Genomic DNA, 20142 nt, shown 5'->3' with positions numbered 1-20142 from the left:
GAAGAGATTATGATGACAGAGGACTTAAAACTTTATTTAAAATCTATACACACACATCTCTAAGAACTAGGATATAGAGTAGGGAAAGCAGCCCATAGTATGTAGCTTTATGTTTGATTTTGACCACTGAAATATTTTTCCAGGTAGGAAATACTACTCCAGAAGCCCATAGCTTGTAACTTGGGAGAGTTATAAATGGCTGTTGCAAAATCAAAATAAATATCCACATGTCATTTGTGTGACACATACAGGTACAGCTTTTCTGCACCATTCCACTGTGTCTGGTTACCTCCTAATTAGAAACTAGGTTGTGCATTAAGCACTAGTAAGACAAAAGGTAGATCATAGTAAATGGAATTATAGCTGTCAGTCATAAATGTCATTTTCATGGCTTTAATATCTATGATTCTGGTTTAGAATATGGTAGTCTTGTCATGGTAGATTTTGTTTTTTAATGAGTATTTGCCATGATTCAATGCAAATAAAACAGCTTGGAAGTTTTAAGCTCAGAGTTTCCTTTCATTTTTGGATAGACCCAAAATATTTGTAAGTTTGTAGATAACATACTTAAGGCTAATTCTAATTATTAGACAATGATTGTAATCTGAGTTGACTAAACTCCATTATCCAAACTTATTTCATCAGCAACAATAAGAGAAATGAACATTGTACTTGCTGAACTTCATGGAAAACTGCAAGTGTTTCTCAGAACGGCTTTGTGAAAGGACTGAGTTTGGATGTTCAAAATGACCTTTCTTCTGCAGTAGCATATTCTGTAATTTATACAGTCTTTATTTGAAGATAATATTAACTAGGACTTTCCTGGGTTTCTGATTTTTATGTTTAATAAGACCTCACTGTATAATTTTTATAAGTGTGTTTGGAGGGGAAGGGATGAAGAGGTAAGTCTTTCAACTTTACAGGTTTGCTGTTATTCAGTAATAGAAATTGCCCTGAATGTTGCAGGTTGTGCATCAGTCAATGCTATTAGTTTCCAAACATATTTCTGTGGTCTTCTCTCTTTTCTCCTTTAAAAGAGAATTGTCTCCTCTTTTATCTTTAGTTGCAGACTGGTAGTTATTTAGTTCTTTCTACCTTACTCTGTAGTATGTGTCCAGATATATTTTTGCTAAATATGTGCTTGAGGACAATATGTTTGCAATTATTTTAATCCAACCTCTGCTTTTATAATATGTATGAACACTGTTATATATGTTTTAGCTATATAGAAGTGCATATTTATGGAGTGTCTCAGAAGAGATTAGGTTTTTTCCTCCATGCTTTCTTCTTCTCTCTCAAGTGTCTATAGAAAGACTCTATTGCACTTTGTTCTATAGTTCCGCTACCAGATTGTTTCTTTCTTGAAAAATAGTTAAGTTTTAAAGGGATTTAGACAACAGCGTCATTTATATTTGTGATACAGACATCACTTTCCAGAGTTGTCTGAGATCATTCATATTTTCCAGAAAAAATGTTATTGTTGCAGAACATGACATTTCCAGTTAACATTTTGGTGAAGATATTTATATCCTATAAGGAATATAAAGCTAAAAATGTCAGTTCTTTGGGCAGAAAGCCATTTAAATTTTGGCTGGGGAAAAGCTGAGAGACTGGTTAATTTTTGACTGCCAGCAGCCCTGCTGACATTACTTTGTTTGAAAACTGGCAGTTTCAATTAGAGGCAGCCTGTTAATTCAGCCCAAGAAGTTTGTAATTACGGGGTTTAGGTTCTTTTCATTAAGTACTACCTTTATGTCAGGGGTTTCAGTGCCTAGTACTATGTTTCTTGAAGTACTCTTAATAAAATTTACATTAACCAGCAGCTTTTGTAGTTACAGAAATTAGGACACCTAAAGCAGTTTTAGTAGAACAAAGATAATGCGTGAGAAAGTTTTCGCAATTTCCATAGAGACAAAAAAAATAAATCCATTGTGTAGAAGATTTTTCTGATAACTCAGTTGGATGCAATAGTGTGCCAGATTTGAGAATTGTCTCTAGACATCTAATGCACCTTTGCGCCAAACACTATGTTCAGCAGGCACACAAGGAGGGAAATTGTACAGTTTCAAAGAGCAGGGGGATAGACAGCATTTAAGAAGGATTTTCCTTTAATCTGACGGCTCAAGGTGTTCTTGATATTTGATGTTACTATAGAAAAGTATATGCAAATTTTTATCCACTTACTTTGTTACTTCTAATCTGAGACCAGCAAGACAGAGCAACCTATGCTATTATGAGAAATTAATGTGTTGGAAATGTCTATTAAGAAGTACTGTTTAAATATTTCAGATGGAAATTGACACGGCACTGAGTGATCTGGAAGCAGCTGACTTCGCAGAGCTGGTAAACATCTTATTTTTGTTTGCATTGCACACTATCTCTTTGCCTTGGTGTCATATTCAGCACTAATTTCAAACTCATCTACTTTTTCTCATCAAGTGGGAGTCAAAGCAAAGGAACGTTGTATTATTCTTTAAAGACAGATCCATTTACCCATTCTATTTCTCCTGAATTTTGTCTCCATGGTTAATATTACAACATATTATAATCCTATAGGATTAATCACTGAAAATCCATGATTTAATGTAACTTAAGTCCATGGTATGTTGTCTCAGTTTGAGACAATTTGGAGGGACAGAGACCTTGGACAGAAGTCTCCTTCCTCCGATTCAATACCCCTGCTTCTCTCCAATAGAAAGAGAGAGAGAGAGATCAAACACGCCCGGATGTAAGTGAAAAAATAACTCTTTATCGAGAAGAATGCTGAACAATACTGATAAAACTGGGATAAGCTAACCAGAAAAATTTCCAAGCTCCTGCCCATTGGACCAAAACAAGATGGCATCCGGCCTCCCCCCACCTGGTAAAGCCTGGCAGGAGTGGTTTGGAGGGTCAGTGCTGGAGTGAGGCTGCAGTGCTGGAGTGAGGCTGCAGAGCCAGCACAGGCAGTTGGAGCAGGGCTGTGGACCTCTGAGACAACTGGAAGGACCCACAAGACACCTGCTGGGTCCAGTGATGAGACCTGGTTGCTGCAACTCTGATGATGGCTGTAGTCCTGATCCGCTGAGGAGGTGGTAGAGGTCCAGGTGGGAGAAGTCTCATGGAGTGAGGGAAGAAGACCTTGGTCTGCCAAGTGAAGTCCAAATGTGGTCTTTTATTGGGCTCAGGGTAGGTGAGAACACCTCTGGTACCTCCCTAGGGGCAGGGAGTTCTTCCCTGGATGATTAACACTGGATCATGGGACATTTCAAGAGTCTTTGACAGCTTCTAAGCACATGTGGATTCATTATGGCCATCAGCAGAGATTAATATCTTAAAGCCGTGTGTGTGTGTGTGTGTGTGTGTGTGTGTGTGTGTGTGTGTGTGTGTGTGTGTGTGTGAATTGTCCTGATGCCTCCCCGAGGGGAGTTATCGCAGATGAGTCATTTGTGTAAGGACAAAGACAATACTCAGGTGTGTCCTCTGAGTCATCAGCCTTCCAGTCTTTTCACACTGGTGGATACATTCTTCCTCTAGGATAATGGAGTACCACCCTTATCTTAAGTCCCTCCCCACAGCCTAAATTAGTAGGCATATTTGGAGAAAAGAGAAAAGGTGGATACCAGAGTCTTTGTGTAACCCAGGACATATGTTTACAAAAGCACTTTAATTTTAACACAGCTGATTGTTGTTACATTTCTTCTTTGTGTATATAGTTGTCTCCTTCCCAAGCAATTGTGAATAAACCTGAAAACACCTGTGGAGCAATGAGAACTTAAATTTTCCAGTTTACAGAAAATAATTACAAATTATGCTTATTTTTAATACTGTTAAAGGAGACTGTAGTAATTTACTTAAGTAACTCTTGCTGTGCGAGGTGTAAACATATTGAAATTTCAGCTTTACTTTGTCATGAAAAAGCTCTCTTAAACTCATGTTTCAGAACAGTTACTTTAAAATTCTGTTCAAGAGAATCACTGTTCTAAACAATCTGATGAATACTTACAGAAAGCAGTGTTTGTAAGTTACAGTTTATTCACAGAAATTGATTGCACCTACTTAATTTAAACTACAGCTAAACAGAGTGTTACTAATCAGAGACCACTGGGCATTAAAAGATCAATGAATGGGTATATTTTAGGTAAAATGTCAAGTACTGGAAAAAAATGCTTTGACTTGAAAGTTTTACTCTATGAGGGCCCCTGGTGTCAATAGTTACACTGCAGGTACTTTGCTGTTAAGAACTGTGAGAGTGAGCAAATCCTAACAAAAATTGTTAATGGACAAATAACTATTAAATAGGAAACTTGTTATTTTCAGCTGGAATTTTTTGAGAAAATTTTAATGATATGAAAATTAATAATGGAGGCTAAAAATTTGGTATTTCCCTTTACTGCTCAGTATTAATTGCTGTACTAGTAATAAGAGGTGGTCAAATATGAAAACATTAAGTAATATATTGATTACAATTTACCAGAAGTAGTTCACTTGCATTTGGTAAATAAAATAAAAATTCTGAATTAAAAACAATACAATTATTTTTTCCCCCACAGTCTGAAGATTATTATGACATGAGAAGATTATATATGATTTTGGGCTCTTGTCTCTTCTACAAGGTAATATTAATGATTATTAACGATTAAGACCTAAAGATTAGCAAAAAAAATAAAAATCTAATTTATTCCTGGAATTACCCTTTCAGAACCTCACAAATATGAAATAAATGTATGACTGCTTTAAACATGTATTTCTAGTACCAGAACTCAAACACCATAACAGAAAAAAATTGTGAAAGGCAATTATATGTACTGTATGATCATAAGAACAAAATACATCTTTGAAACTGGAGTTTTTTGGTGTGTGATCAGAGGATTAGAGAGAGTGAGTAATAAAGCAATAAGAATCAATTCAAGTGAGACTGTAGGATATTCTAATAGGAATTTTTTTGTTCACTGCAATTTTTTATCAGCAGGCAATCTATCTTTAGTCCATCTTTAAATGCAAGACTTGAGAAATTGTATCAACAGCTTTTTTCACTTTGACCTCATTCGTAAATTTATTTAGTAAATATAGACGGTGTAATCAACAGTATAAAGAGGAAGATAAGTGCCTTTACTTAAAGAAAACTTTGGTGATTTTATCATGCAATTGTTCTTTATGTTGGTAGTGTCACAAGACTAAACTGTTCCCACAAATGGACCTGCACAGTATCTACCATGATAGCACTTGAGCTGTAAAGCTCTTAGTGCTAAAACCGCTGCTGTACTATGTATCTTCTTTGGAAATTTTATTAATTCCAGTGAGAGCTCACTAATTTTGGAGAGAGAATTAAATGAGAGCAACTTAATGCTGTAGGTGTTTTCAAGCTGTTAAAGCCATGCATTTCCCAACTCACCTTTGATAACTTGCGTATATGCTGATGGTTTATTTGTGTATATTTCAGTATTTTGAGTCTTTAGATGTGGTGCAAAAGCTCAGTGTTATCTGTTGTACAACTGTATACCAAGATGACAGTCTATGGGCAGATAGCTTAAGATGACAGTGCATGTGGAGCAGGGATACCTCTACATAGAAAGTACTCTGAAGTGATATATGGTGGTGTTGTATTTCTTACTGAATACACTTCCTTTTCTGTGTTTACTTAAGGGTTACTTGATTGGTAATCACTTGCCAAAGGAAGATCTTATTGATATAGGTTTATACTGTCGGCACTACTGTCTGTTACCCTTGGCAGCAGAACAGAGAATCGGTCAGTTAGTGATGTGGCGGGAAGTATTTCCACAGCATCATATCCAGCCATGCGAAAGTTCAAGTTTTACAGGATACAGGGAACCTGAAGCAAGATACTTCTTACTGATAGTTGGCTTGGTAAGTTAAGAACTGCAGTATGCCCATTCTCTGGGTCTCTTCTTTGCTGTTGTGTCTTGCCTATTGTTCACTAAGATATATATATATTATGCATTTTCTTTGGTAATTTTACAAAATACTTATATTGTAGTTGTTTTATGGGATAGAATTTCTCAGAGAGTAGCATTATTTATACATCTGCAAAGCTTGCAAAGGTTAAGCATAAATTCTGATCATTTTTATGCCTTTTCAATTCAGTTGAAAGTATTTTTACCTTCATGATCTTGTCTTTTCAGACAACTCATTTCAGAAATGTATCTGGTTTTGGTTTTTTAAATGTAGACTTTCTTTAAAGCAAACAGCTAATGAGTTTGTAAACAATAGCTTTTATGTTTATGTTTGGGTCATTAACTTAAATAACACAATAACAGAAAGATGTCCGTGGATGTGATTTGATTAGAAGAAAATAACTCCTCTGAAGGTGAGGAAGGAGTGTTGAATATAGTGCTGTATTTTACCCAAATCTCAGATAAGATATAACACAGCACATACTGTACATTAAACCAAAGGCTAATGTTGCTCCCTTCATATTTGCAGAGACACTTCATGTTGTGTGTCCTACTAGAGGCAGGAGGCTGTGCATCCAAAGCTATTGGGAATCCAGGACCAGACTGTATATATGTAGATCAGGTCAAAGCAACCATACTCCAACTGGAAGGAATAGATGCCAGCATAGAGGAAAGGCTGGATTCTCCTTCCATTCCACCTTTAGCTTGTGCTGACTGGTTCCTTCCTGCAACACGTGACAAACTGGAGAGCTTGACCACCTCGCCTATCCTAAGCAAAATACAAAACACTTGCAAACCAGCAACTACTCCAGCGAGCAGAAGATCTCTGTTTGGGGACTCTTCCCTATCAACACAGATGCTGAGCCCTACGAGAAACAGTGGAGGACCCCAACAGGGTAACGAAGGTCCTGCAGAAGATGAAAGCACTAACCCACAACCTGTAGTGGATCAGGTCTGAGAATAAAGGCAGAGAGAATTGATAAAGTTCTGGTGGGCTTAGGGGATGCTGTTCTTTCAATGTAAAAGAATAAATCTAAGAATCCCTGAAATCAGTAGCAAATACTTCTGTTGGCTTGGGAAGCTTTGGGTCAGCCTCAGAGCCATCATGTGGTTTTTTATTTTATCATTGCTTATAAATATTTGGGGTTTTCACATGACTGAAGTGGACACAGCTGCATTTGAATCAGCAGAAATAATTGGAGAATATCCCTGAAATAATGATGTAAACATAAGTTACCAGGACAAATTGCTGTACAATTGTCCAACTGCTTCTAACTCATTTTAGTCTAAAATAGGCTATAAAATACATTTAACTTAGTTGATGCAACTGTTTCAGCCTTTTCAAAAAATGCTGCATTATTTTCTTCTAAGTTGGTCATTTGTTGGTTTGATTCTGTTTTTCCTTTAGCTGTGTTTTCTCTGTTATTTCATCTATCTGCGTGTTTTTCAGGCCACTAGAAAAAAACACACCCTGCCAAATCCATGTCATTTAGGAAATCTAAGAAAGAACCTTTCAGAGAAAGATAAAGAACTTCTTAATGCTGTCAAGTAAGAAATTATTTTTTGCTAAGTAGTTCATATTTTAGGCCATACTTGGATCGTTTTTTGAATATACACAGATCACAGAAGTTCCTGCATAATTTTATTCTAACCAGGGATTATCAGAAGTGAAGCTCTTAAATTGAGAGCTTAGTTAAAGAAAAAATACAAAATAATACAATAAAACACTGTTTCTGAACAATATGTCACTGTTGTATGCATATATCTCACATCTATATGACCTTGAAAGTTCAAATAAAAGTTCTGAACCACACATATACATACCTTGTACTCCTTGGTGTCTCTAGGTAGGTGTACAAAGGACAAAGTTTTTATTTTTCTTTCCATTTTTCTTTGTTGGGGCAAATTTTGAGAACACAAATGCAGTACCTAACTAGTACCATGATTTTTTGATTTGTTGTTAGTTGGTTTTTTTTAAATTAATATTAACAGTCCAAATCAGCAGGATTTCCTTGGTGTAGAGAAAATACCTGTATCCATTTTTGAACTCTGTTATAGTTACCAGAAAAACAATTCTGTCTTAAGAAACAAAGTATATGTTGATAAACTGGAATTTCTGAATTCTGATTTAATTTTTTTAAGGTTGACATCTGGTCCTGAGAATACTCTCTTCCACTATCTCTGTTTGGAAACGATGCAAGGAATCTTTATTACTCCAACTCACAAAGAAGTAGCACAGCTCAGTGGCTCCATCCACCCTCAGTTAATTGAGAATTTCTATCGGTGCTGTCTTTCAATTCGTTCCATTTTTCAGCAATCCATAAGGAAAGAGGTACAGAAACTTTGCTTTTGTTTTTCTATTTACATTCTCAACTCAGTGTTTCAAGATTGTTTTCAATTAATTATTTCAATGCTTTGCTGTATTTGCATGTGTGTCGTTTTTAAAGCTTCTGATATTACTGTTATGGGCAGGTTCTCAATTTATAAGATACTCCATTCAGATCAGTCATTTTGTGTTCAATGCGCACTTTTATTGTGCTAAAAGTCTGCTTTGCTAATTGTACAGTTGATTTTTTACTGACATGAAACAGTTTTATGTACTAAGGAAAGATACAGGAAGGGTTGTCTATTGTGAAATCTCTGTGAACCTATGAGTAATTTAGACTATGCTTTATTAATTTAATCCAAAGCATGTTTAAGGAAATTCAAGACACTCAGACAAATACTACCTGTTTTGCTTATGAACTGCTAAGATGCATTTCACTTTTTCTTCTTCCATTTTTGAGAAATTAGGACAGTGGTGTTTTGACCATCTTTTCTAGATGTTCAGCTCCCATATCTTCAGTATTGTAGGCAGTTGAAAGTTGTGGTTTCTGGGTTTGCGTATGGCAGACATAAGTTCCTTGAGATTTTTTTCCAAGAAAACCTTTTATTTCGCCTTTGAAGCAACTGATTGGAATAGGAGTTTCATTTGCAGATCCAGAGATTAACTGAACTTTAAGGTTTATTCAAAAGCTTTGTATAAGACATGGCTCCAAAAGCTCAACTAAACACAAAAATGTCTTTATTTTCTATAAATCTTATGCCCTCATACTGAGTAAGAGTAAGAAAATACTCTGAGCAAAGTGCTTCAGCTGTTTATTTACAAAAAGAAATTCCTGCCTGGACAAGTTTATTCAATGGACTTTTACTAGCACAGTTCTTAATTAGGGAGGCACACAAGAGAAAGAAAGATGAGACCTTTAGCTGTTTTAACAGTTTTTTAAAGGAGCTGTATTATTTCAGATGTCTAAAATACAGAAATAGTGTTCAGCTAGAAGGAAAAAAAAAAAGTCAAAAAAGGGAGCATGCGTCTAACTCCAAATTGTGTAACAATGGAAAAGCCTTTTGATGCCAGAGGAACAAAACCATGGGGAGAAGAATCACGTAAGCAAGTTAGTTACGTATTCTAAGCCTGGCTTTTTGATAGCAATGTCATTCATCAGAGAGTCTTGAAGAAATCACATAGTTATATTTGCTAGTGTTTTGTAAACATGTTTCCTTCTCTACTAATGTTTCAGCAATTGTTTTACAGAAAAAGGAAAAGGCAGGCAGTGGAATTTCAGAATTTAGTAAGGCAGCTGAGGACACAGGTCTCGTAAGAGAACATGGTGTTTTGTTTGAGTGCTCTCCTGATAACTGGACTGACCAGAAGAAACCACCACCAATAATGAATTACTGGGTTGTGGGGTAAGTTTAAAGACAAATTTTGTCTCCAGCTTTTGAGTGTGCCAAGAATAAATACTGTAGCACATCACCGAAATGCTTGAGCAGACTGACTGAGGTATCTTTAATTTGGGACTGGGAAGTTGCCCTGGTGTGAAGTTCCACCTTTAACTGGGGGGATCACTGAGCCAATGTGAAAACAGCATGGAGCTGACAGCTTTTGCAGAGGGGAGGGAAGATGTTTAAAGAGAAAAAAAAAAGCAGTTGTTTCCCACAAAGAATGTACATCAATGCAGTTTGCATGGAAACATTAAAATTGTTAATTTAAACATTTAAAAAATGTTTATGCTACTGTCGATATCTTTAAAAAATAATTATAAAGCTACACATGGTTATGCACAGGTATTAACAGCTTTCTATTTTAGCTCTTTCCCTAAAAGAGCTCATTGGATTAGTATGTGGGAATTAGTAAATTTTTGAATTCTGGGGCTTGCTCCCAAGGACCTTGATGGCAGCTTGTCGCCCAGAAACCTGGATTGCTACAAACACACTAGTACCACACAAATAGATCCTGAAATCCTAAAGATTTTTTTCCATGCACAGCCATGAGAAAACTGAGCAGAGAATAACTTGATTTAAAAATTAAATGACAGTAATTTGCCAGCTGTCTTACACAGGAGCTGGTTTTAACTTCTTACTGAAACCTCAGAGTACAACAAGAATTTATCATTTGAGGAGAAAAAAACTTAACAACTCTGAAGATTTTCTTCTTTTTATTGTTGTTTTTTTTTTTTCTCAGGAGACTCATTTTACATCCAAAACCTCAGGAGTGTTACGTCTGTTTTCATGACTCAGTCACAGAAGCTGCTGTTGAACTGGCCTTTAAACTGTCTTTTGGCTTAGCTACATAGATGAGCTTCCTGGACACTCAACCATCCTTCATGGTGGTGTTAGTTCTTTAAAGTATTCCATATAAAGGGAATGAACTTAATTTAGGTGCCCACCCACGGTGTATCTTTGAAATGCTTTAGAAAAACATAAATACCTTGTGGTATGACATAGGTAAAACTTCTGTGGTGATTCCAATGATCTTATCAATTGAATACTTAAAAATATTTCAGAGAACCAAAGTTCCTATTTTTATATACTGTCAATTTTTTTATCCTGATCATAACTTTATTACATGAAAACATAATTTGTACAGTCACTGCTGTCAGTGCACACACAATATGCAATGTAAAATGATAAGCTGATCCTCAAAAGTACTCTCTGAACATGTGGCAATTGGTGATGAAGGAAAAAAACTTTTTCCAATTAGTTAAAATTTTGTTTCTCTAAGGGCCTTGAAAATACTGAATGTTTTCAGTAGCATTGTGTTGATCAACACAGAAAGAAATCCTTTAGACAATTCATGGCACTTAGCCTCAAAAAACTAATGACTAATCATTTTTGCCCTTATGCTCTCCTGCACACTCAAGGACTATAGTGTGGTTGATTGTTTTACTTGACTTCATGAGTTTTAACTATAAATAATACTTATATTTGTTAAAATGCAATTTTGAAGACACAAAGAAAGATGGGGGGCGGGGTAGATGGTTTTAAGACTTCTGCATGGACTTGGCTTATTTTATATTCCTAATTTCTTAATAAAAATGTATATTTGTTAAACACAGTAGCGCATTCATCTATTTTTTTTTACTTCACATATTTTCTCCTTTGTTTATTTAAACATAATTTGTCTAGTTAGATCTTCCACAATTTACAGCTGGATATTACAAAACCTGTTAGGTTATATCCATGTAGGGCAAGAGTAGGCAAGATGTTTGCAAAATCAGAATTTTTCTACAAAATTTAACTTATTATTAAAATATTTGTAAATTACAGGTCAGCTGCTCCTAAAACTTTTTTTTACTTAAGTTTGGGTTAAAATGTAAGATTTTGGGTCTTTTTACCCCCAGCCTGCATATTTAGATCTGGTCATTTGCACATTTCATCGTGTTCCATGTCAACCGTGCACTTTTTTTTTCTGCTGTTTCTACTTGCTTTTCGTAAAATGCATGACTGAAGTTGCATTTTGAACAACAGGATCAAAAAGTTTAAGTGTTCAGGAAAGTAAATTCAGTTTCATAGGCATCATGACCAAATCATTAGATCTTGTTTTCACTTGAAGTTACCACTGTCAGGAGTAGTTCTAAAATAGTCAATCAAATGCTTATAAGAGCCCACTCTTATGGAGTGATTTACAGCTTGTCTTGATCACTTAACAGTTGCTTTAGTTCCAAGCAGTAGAAGTCTTAGGCCTGAAGTTTAGGCATATGATTGAAGATTTTGTTGATCAGCTTTTACCAGAAGTTATTGTTCTTAGCACATAAGCAACAGTATTTCACTTTGAGACATACAAAACTGAGTTATATCAGTAACGTGCTAGATCTGTTCCCCGTCTGTAAATTCTGTGATGTGAGATGTAACTCATGTTTGAAAAATGAAAATATATAATTGTATGGATGACATCTGAACAGCACCTCTGAAAAGTCTAAAATACATGAGGTTTGGATATTAGATTTCGTAGTAGATGGAAGGAGGAACATACAGAAAAGCAAACAGTCCTTGTTGCACTGCTTTTAGCAGAAGTGTGCACAGAAGTGTGTATATGTATGGAAAAAGGTAATTTTGCTGATGTTTGTCTCGTTTCAGCCTTTTAAAAGCAAGGCTATATGGTTTGAATGCTAAAAAGAGGATATTTAAATGCTTTAAAAAGAGGGCAACTAACATCTAGATCCTTGTGTTCAGTCAGACAGGGTTACTCTGCTGCCAGTTACTGGGTTAAACTGGGTTTGACTCAGCTGGACCAAACACACAAATGAGTCACTGCCAAAGAAACACTGTATATATGTAGATGTGCATGGAGGTGAGACTCCTTCAGTACCCATCAGCTATTTAGCTTGGCTTTCTCCTTCACAAGAAACCTTCCTTTAAACAGAACTGAGGGCATCCGAGCATAGTACAATTCTTTTTCTCAAAGCCATGTAGTAGCACTGCCTCCTCAGCTTTAGACTTTTATCTTAGTGTCCAGAGGAACCCTTTCTTTAATTTAGAAGAATAACATAATTTAAAAAATGCTACCAAGTTTCTGATACCTCTGTAAACCGTTTGGCGTTGCTTTCACGTGGACTGTGAGCACCACCTGTGTGCAGGAAAGCCATTTCTACACATTTTGTGAAATACTCTGCTGTCCTGCAGTTTCCGTAGGTATCCCTAGACTTAGAAATGTATGAAGAAGGAAGTTGAAAATCTAAGCTATTTCTCACTGTTACTGATATTTCACTTGCAGTTTGATATTGTGCTAACACCAAATTCATACACTGAATGCGTGTCAGAATAAATCCAGATTGCCAAAACCAAATGGTTGAAAAAGAAAGGACCTTAAAAGGAAGGTTTTTGGCCATTGTTACAGCTCATACCAAATAGAAGAGATATAGTACAGTATACTTGGTGTAGTGTAAACTTTGAAAATTTTAAAGGTTTTGGTTATTTTTAAGATCCATTTCTTTCTCTGTAGGATTTTTAGTGTTGGTGATTTATTAAACGTTACACAATATTTCCAAAAACATACTTTAAACTTTGCTTTTAAGGACAAATGCAAACAGATTTTCATGTCCAAAGTGGATAAAGAAAAACAGGTAAATAATCTTTTACATATTAGTTGTGTTTAATAAACAAACTGCATCTGGTCAAGAGCTGTGCAGTTCTTTCCCTCAGCATGGGTTGATAACTAGTAGTGGTATATTGATACGGTTTTCTAATGAGCTTATTTTCTAACAAGGAAGGGTCAGCATGGCTTACTGTGTAGTGTAATTAATAAAAGTAATAAAATCTGGCTTTTGCTCTTTAATGACTTTGTGAGGTGCACGTAAATGTTCTTTCATTTGGATGGATTCTTGAAAGACACAGAGGTCTACACCCATGTAATTCATTACAAGAAATCACGGTCTTGGAATATGAAATGTTCATATTGGCATTTGGCAAATTACATAAAATCCGTTCATATCAGCAGAATGGAAAAAAGTTCTTCATATCTAATTGGTTTAATATGAAAACAGATTTGTCTCTGTCTTAGGATTTCTCTGGTTAGGTTTTGATAATTTAAACAAAAATCCAGCATTCTGTGCTTTTTCTTGTTGACTGTTCTTTACTATAAAGCCAGAAACTTTTCTTGCCACAGACTTTTCTGGTAATGCTGACCAGGAGAAAGTCTGTCAGTCATTAATGTTTGATTAATCTCCTTGTATCACATGCAAGTTCTTAAACAGTCCTTTTTCAATTACAATCATTTTGTATGTAAAGAGTTTAAGGTGGTTTTATTTCTTTCTTTCTTTACAGTGGAAAAAGTAAAACATGCATTATGTAAATAACACTGTTTATACTTCTACAAATCTCCCATCTCCTGGAAGTGCTTCCAGATGGCTTACATGGATATGACTCAAATTTTAGAAACATTCCATGAATAACACTCAACATTAATTTCCTTAGAAATATAGTATTTAGCAAAGTGACATATCCATTGTTGAAGCTCATAATCTTTGGATGCTTTCTTATATGTTTTGTTCAGGATAGGGAATGGGATACAACAGCTACAGTGTTGTTTTTACTGAACCAGCAAATCAAAACTGATTTGGAGTACATCCACATGGTCTGCATTTACTACACACGCTGTACCTGTGATGTAGTTTAAGTAAACACAGGTATTATTCTACTGGGATTAGCTTTTACAAGTGGAAATTTGGCAATACCCTAGTATAGAAATTATTCCATGTTTCTTGATTATTTTGTAGAGAATACAATGTTTTAGATCTTGCTCTTCATGCTTTATAGTTTAATTTAGTATCTATAGCAAAGATCAGTGTACTAGTATTGTAATACTGTATTTTCATAACTGTATACAGCAATTCTTGTGTTTCGATTTTGGAAGGGGTTTTTGGCAAACCTGGCTTCTGGCAGAGCAGCAGGAGTAACATCCTTGTGTGGACTGTGCCCGTCACACGTCACATGAGCTCATGTGGCTGCTGAGACTGGGAAAGGTAGTGAAATCTCTGAACTGGCAGTTCCAGTTTTACCTGATGTGTCTTAGGTATTTATATTTACTTCATTTTAGAGGTAGACCAATATGAAACACTATTAGAATTCTGTTACTTAAAAATTTACTAATATGCAATTGTAAGCATAAAATTAATAAGAAATGTAAAATCTTTAAAGAAGAGGATGAAGTTGAGTGTTAAGAAGATTCTCCAGAAACAGTGCTGTAGCACAGCTCTCAAAGTTTGTGGTTTTTTAGATTCTATAGGGACAAGTTTAACTGAATTTTGCCAACTTTGGGTGCAGAAATTAGAGGAGTTTATTTTTTGCTAACCTATGGCTGCATGGGGTACCATTTAAAGAGTTAATGACCATCTTTGTTCTGAAGATTTTCAACAAAGATTTTGGGTATTTTATGTCTCTAGATATGCTTCAAATAGGTAAAATTAATTTCCTGAAAACAGGGTCTGGAAGGCTTTGCAGTAGAGAGAGAAATCTCTGTGGTTGTTGGCTTTCCTGATTTGCCTGCAATGGGACAAGTAAACTCCAGTTGCTGTCTGCGCTGTGCAAGGTTGTCCCAGGAACTGGCTGCTTTGATTCACCTGTTGCTCTCTCTGCCCTGTACTTGGGCTGAATCAACAGTTCTGTGATACCTTCAGTTTAAGAAAGTGTTTGGTTTGTAGTTCTTCCTTCAAAGGCTGGTTTATTGTATGCTGTGTTTTCACCTGAAGGGAACCCTAAGAGCTAGAAACAGATGAAAAATCTACAGATACAAAAAGTGGATTTTTTTAACTTGGTCACAGTTTGTGGCTGGTATTCCACTATAGGGGAAAGTTAAAACAAGTAACACTTCTCATAAATATGAGTAAGAATTTGTGGGCTGGAAGTGAAAGCATGGTATTACAGAGAAAGAGCATGAGAATTCATACTGGATTCTGCTGAATGAGAACAACATTGGAATGATAGTTACTTGACCTGAAGTGTTTCAGCAAATGGGAATCACTCTCTGTTTGAATAAATTGTGTTCACCCCTCTCCACATCTTGATTTCTTTATTGTTTGTTAACAAGGGGACAAAACAATGGTCTGCTATGTTTAAATGCTTCAGCTGTGCAAGTAGTTTGTACTTAAAAGGAGGGTGTCTGTAATGCATAACAATATGCATAAATTTCTCTGCTGCTGAGCGACAGTTCCGGGAACCTGGTGACTGTATAATTAAAATTGCAAAGACAGATGGACTTCTGGTCTGTACCAGGAGTTCGGTGGTTCAGTACACCAGCCCTTCTATTTTGAATGTTATAACACCATTAAGGTAGCTTTTACAAACAAAAATGAACACATTTTAAATCTTTATCATGATATTCTAAATATTTATTATGAACTAATGAGAGTGTTAGTTACAGCTTTTCTGTTTACAGTTATTTGTGCTCAACAGACTATTACTGAAGAGCCAAGTCATTTTACAGTAGGATTAACAACAGAATTGACCAAAATTATACTTCTTATCTCCTGGATTTGACATACATTTTACAGAATTTGTGCAGGCTTCCATTTTTGTTTTGTAAAAGTACATTTAGTTCACAGCTTGGTGACAGCTTTTAGTACAAAACCAGGATTTGATTTCTTTTTCCTGCTCAGAAGCTGTATTTGGAGTAAGACAGGTTTGTGGGTAGAATAATATCCTTTATTAGGTCAGCCCATGCAGCTAGAAAAATAGTCTGTGTGGCACAGCTGTTCTTCAGGTGAGAGGCAGAATCAGAAATAGTACAAGCTGAGAGTTACTTTGCATGGAAGTTACTTACAGTGGATATGAGTGAATTATTAGCAATGAATGTTGGATCTTGTTGCTAACTATTAGGTAATTTTACTAGGTAGTTCGGTAGCATTTGAAGTACATTTAATAATATAAATTATTGCTATGAAAATCATCCTTAAACAAGAAGTAAAAAAAACCACAAAAATGCTCTTGAAAAATCAGGACCTTTTTCCCTGCATCCCTGAGGAAGTTTTGCCATGTGATAATAGAAAGGAGTTGTTAGTTCCAAAGTGTCTGTATGCTTTTGTTTCTAGAATCTCTTCTCTCAGTATTCCAGGAAGTCAAAAGAAATTCTGAATAAATGTTGGCATAGAACTTGCTTAGGTCATTTCAAAAAATCGCAGGGATACTTAAATTCTTATGTAATACCCACATACCTCTGGTAATCTGTCCTAAATAACAGAGACCTTGAAGCTTACACCCTTAGCAGTACTGACATCTTCCTTTCAGACTTAATATGATTTCACTGTCTTCATATTCTGCTTTATCTGCTCCATGAGCAGCAGGCCTGCAGTTCATGCTGTTTTTACTCCCAGGTGCTGGTAATTAACTTACTGCTAGGATAGGAAACATTATCAAAATTACTAAAAACATAAATTATAATCATATGGAATAAGATAACAGGTTTACTAGCACAAAAGATGAGACTGGGAGAATTTTTATATATGTCGTGGATGTATAAATATATTTTATGGAGGATCCCTGTTTCATTCATTTAGTTCTGAAGCTTTGGGTACAAATGAAGCTGATTAGTACGATTTTTAACAACTCCTTATCATGCTGCTTATTCTGATCAAAGGGGGGGGCTGAATTAAATATAGCACCTTTTATTTTTCCACTTAAAACTCTATTTTCCAGATGGGATAACTTTCCAAAATAACAAGCACACTACACTTGCTGATTTCAGCAAAGTTTGTTTCTGTCAGCTAAGCAGTAATAACCATTACCAAATAGCCTTTCATTTCCATATATTCATGTTGATTCGAAACAAAATATGTTAAATGGTTTTTAGCTGTGTTATTGCACTTACTTATATTGACTATATTTCATACGTGTATATCACAATGGCCTAAGGCAAGATTGCCTTTCTGTCATTATGCAGAACCTAGAACTTTACCTGGATGTTGCAGGTGGATTTGATTTCAGATGTAGCTAATTTAAGTTAAAACTTCAACATTAAGTTAAAAAAAAGTATCTTCTCTCCAGTTAGAGTTGGACATGAAGAAAGGGATTTGGATTCATCTCTCCCAAAAAAAGTATACATGTTTTTTGCTAGTGAAGACAAAAACCAGTGTTCGTTCCTAATACAGCCCATAATATGATTTAGAGGACTCTGTTGATCACTAATGAACTGCAATCTACTTGGTATAAAAATATTTCAGTGATACTAAAGAAGGAAAAAGAATTAGCTGTGTAAATTTTAATAGCATTGAAACAATTCAGAGCACCCTTAGGACTAGAGTGACCTCATTTAATTCCTAAGCCTTCTACTTGCCCAGTAGAGCTTAAAAGAAGCATCAGAAGAAGGATCACAGCCTTTCTAAATTTAGTCATTGCAACCAGCTAACAGAGCATGACACCAGATAAATATTTATTAGGCAAAAGATCACTCCCTTGGAGTAAGCGAAACACTAGGAAAAAAGTTCCTTAGTGTTCTTTACTGTGGAAAGACAATGAATCCAAGAAAATACTTACTTGCCTCTTGTTTAAAATTCTCATTGTTTCCATTTTATTCATACTGAATGTTACGCATCTTGCATTTTAAATTACAGCTTGTCCCTGAATATATCCTGGTAACAGCAGTTTCCCTGGGCTGTCAGCAGAGCTCATGTATGGATTCCACCTGGGAGTATGTATCTGCCTGGGACAGGTTCTACATGAACCACAGAAAAAGAAAACTTGTTTCTCACCTGTTGTGTTTTCACGGTATTTTAAAGCATGTGTCAGGACAGCAAAGGAATTTGTGTTCGTGTTTCTTTTTAAAATTGGCATTAAGAAATACAGCTGTTAACTTTTCTCCCTGTCCCATCTCTCAAACAACATACAGAAGGCTCTTATCTGGCTGTCAGCATTTTAAGTCAAAACATAGCCCAAAAATATAGAGCCCTAAGCACTTAGACACTTGAGACATAGTATTTCTTGAGAGAATTTTAAATGCCTGAGGATTCTTATCTCAGTACTGAAGATAGATCTTAGCATGCACATCCATGAGAAGACTTCTTTTTATTTCTTAGGCAATAATTTTCAATAGGGAAAGGAAAAATAAACCAAACCTTGTGGAGTACTGATAACTTAGGGTCCAAAAGAAGCATTTAGGAGACCTTTATGTAAATGTCTGGTTTCAAAGAAACTACAGCTAGCAGCATTCCTAACGTTTCTCCCCAGCCATTAAGTTTCTCATAAAACCCTTAGCTCATTGAGTTTGTACAAATATTTTTTTGCTGCTAAAAAATCAGATGCATGGGCCAAGAATTGGCAAGACTTGGACAACCCCAATTCTGAGATTTCTACAGTGGCAGTAGATGATAGGAGGAGAGATATGCTCAGACAAGTCTGTGGTTTATCTGACTGAAGTGAGTTTTGTTCATACTTGCAGGCTGGGCATCATGACACTGAAGCACACAAACATGGCTTTTACAAAGTAAGAGTTTGGCTTACCCTGCTTATGTTCTTATCTCACAACTCTTGTCAAAGTAAAGAAAAGGTCCATTGGCACTTTCTGGTTCACTTGCACAATTTCAGCTGGGCCTAGTTTAGTGAGGTTGCAGAGGCACAGAGGAGTATTTGCGTACAACCTCTTAGCCTGGGGTTTCTGTTCAGTCAGTAGTCATCCTCAGGTGGTGCTGCAATACCTTGAATCATTGGTTTTGGAAGAGGGACAGAAAGAGCAGAGCAGAAAGCAGCGCTGGGATGTGTCTCCCTGGCTACTGCAGGTGGGACTGGACCTGGTTTGCCTTTGTGATCCCAACACTAGGAAGTAAAATGAGGTAGTTAATGCATATATAGTAGGTAAGTATAGTTATATATATAACTATATATATATATAGTTATATATATATATAACTATATATCTCTAGGTAACAGTGGTTTCTCTTGCTCATGGAGGTTTTAGGAAAATTCTGGTTATTTAGGAGACTACTGAAACTGTAACAAATGGAGAGATAATCAAACCTCTTGACAGGGATGCTAAACTAGTTTAGTGGTTTAGTGCTTATTTTTAGTCTTTCCAGTAGAGCAAAACTGCAGTGCAGCATCACATGCTGTGTCACAAAGACACCACACTGCTGTGTGAGACTGTTTAGAAGCCAAAAAATACTCAACAGAGCTTTTCCAGTCAGTAGGTTTGTTTTGTAGAGTTTTAGTCCCCAAATACCTAAAATGGGTTAAGTGCAGTAGAGACATTTGGAGTTCAAGATTTCTTTTTTTGTTTTTTTCTAGGAAATTAAGACAGATGAGGTGCTTCTGGGAATACATTGGCACAAATCAAGGACAGTCTTGTGTTGGCAGTGGGTGGAATGTAGGATTTGATGGTCCCAACTCTCTGCCTGTCCCTGGCACCAGGAGCCATCCCCACCTCGGACAGAAGAGGTCTTGGTTCCATTTTTAATGCATAACTTGGCTTTCGGATACAGGGCTAACCCTGCACCTTGGGCCT

At 36.0% G+C, this 20142-nt stretch overlaps 1 protein-coding gene across 1 annotated transcript in view; it reads left to right on the top strand.

Moving 5' to 3' along the window:
- The window catches only part of INTU (inturned planar cell polarity protein), a 36626-nt gene extending 25273 nt beyond the window's left edge, over positions 1-11353 (top strand). The window contains exons 9-16 of the mRNA XM_051794447.1: positions 2290-2343; positions 4533-4595; positions 5626-5847; positions 6424-6846; positions 7345-7442; positions 8037-8226; positions 9469-9623; positions 10399-11353. Coding sequence (XP_051650407.1) covers positions 2290-2343; positions 4533-4595; positions 5626-5847; positions 6424-6846; positions 7345-7442; positions 8037-8226; positions 9469-9623; positions 10399-10510 — 1317 coding nt within the window. The 3' untranslated portion in view covers positions 10511-11353. The remainder of the gene's footprint in view (positions 1-2289; positions 2344-4532; positions 4596-5625; positions 5848-6423; positions 6847-7344; positions 7443-8036; positions 8227-9468; positions 9624-10398) is intronic.
- The last annotated feature ends 8789 nt before the right edge of the window (positions 11354-20142 follow it).

The sequence above is a fragment of the Manacus candei genome, unplaced genomic scaffold (genome assembly GCF_025592945.1).
Source record: "Manacus candei isolate 608988 ecotype Guabito, Panama unplaced genomic scaffold, ASM2559294v1 h1tg000039l, whole genome shotgun sequence".
NCBI classification, from domain to species: Eukaryota; Metazoa; Chordata; class Aves; order Passeriformes; family Pipridae; genus Manacus; species Manacus candei.
The sequence above is the reverse complement of the archived record's forward strand: the minus strand, read 5'-3'. Positions and strand labels throughout refer to the sequence as shown.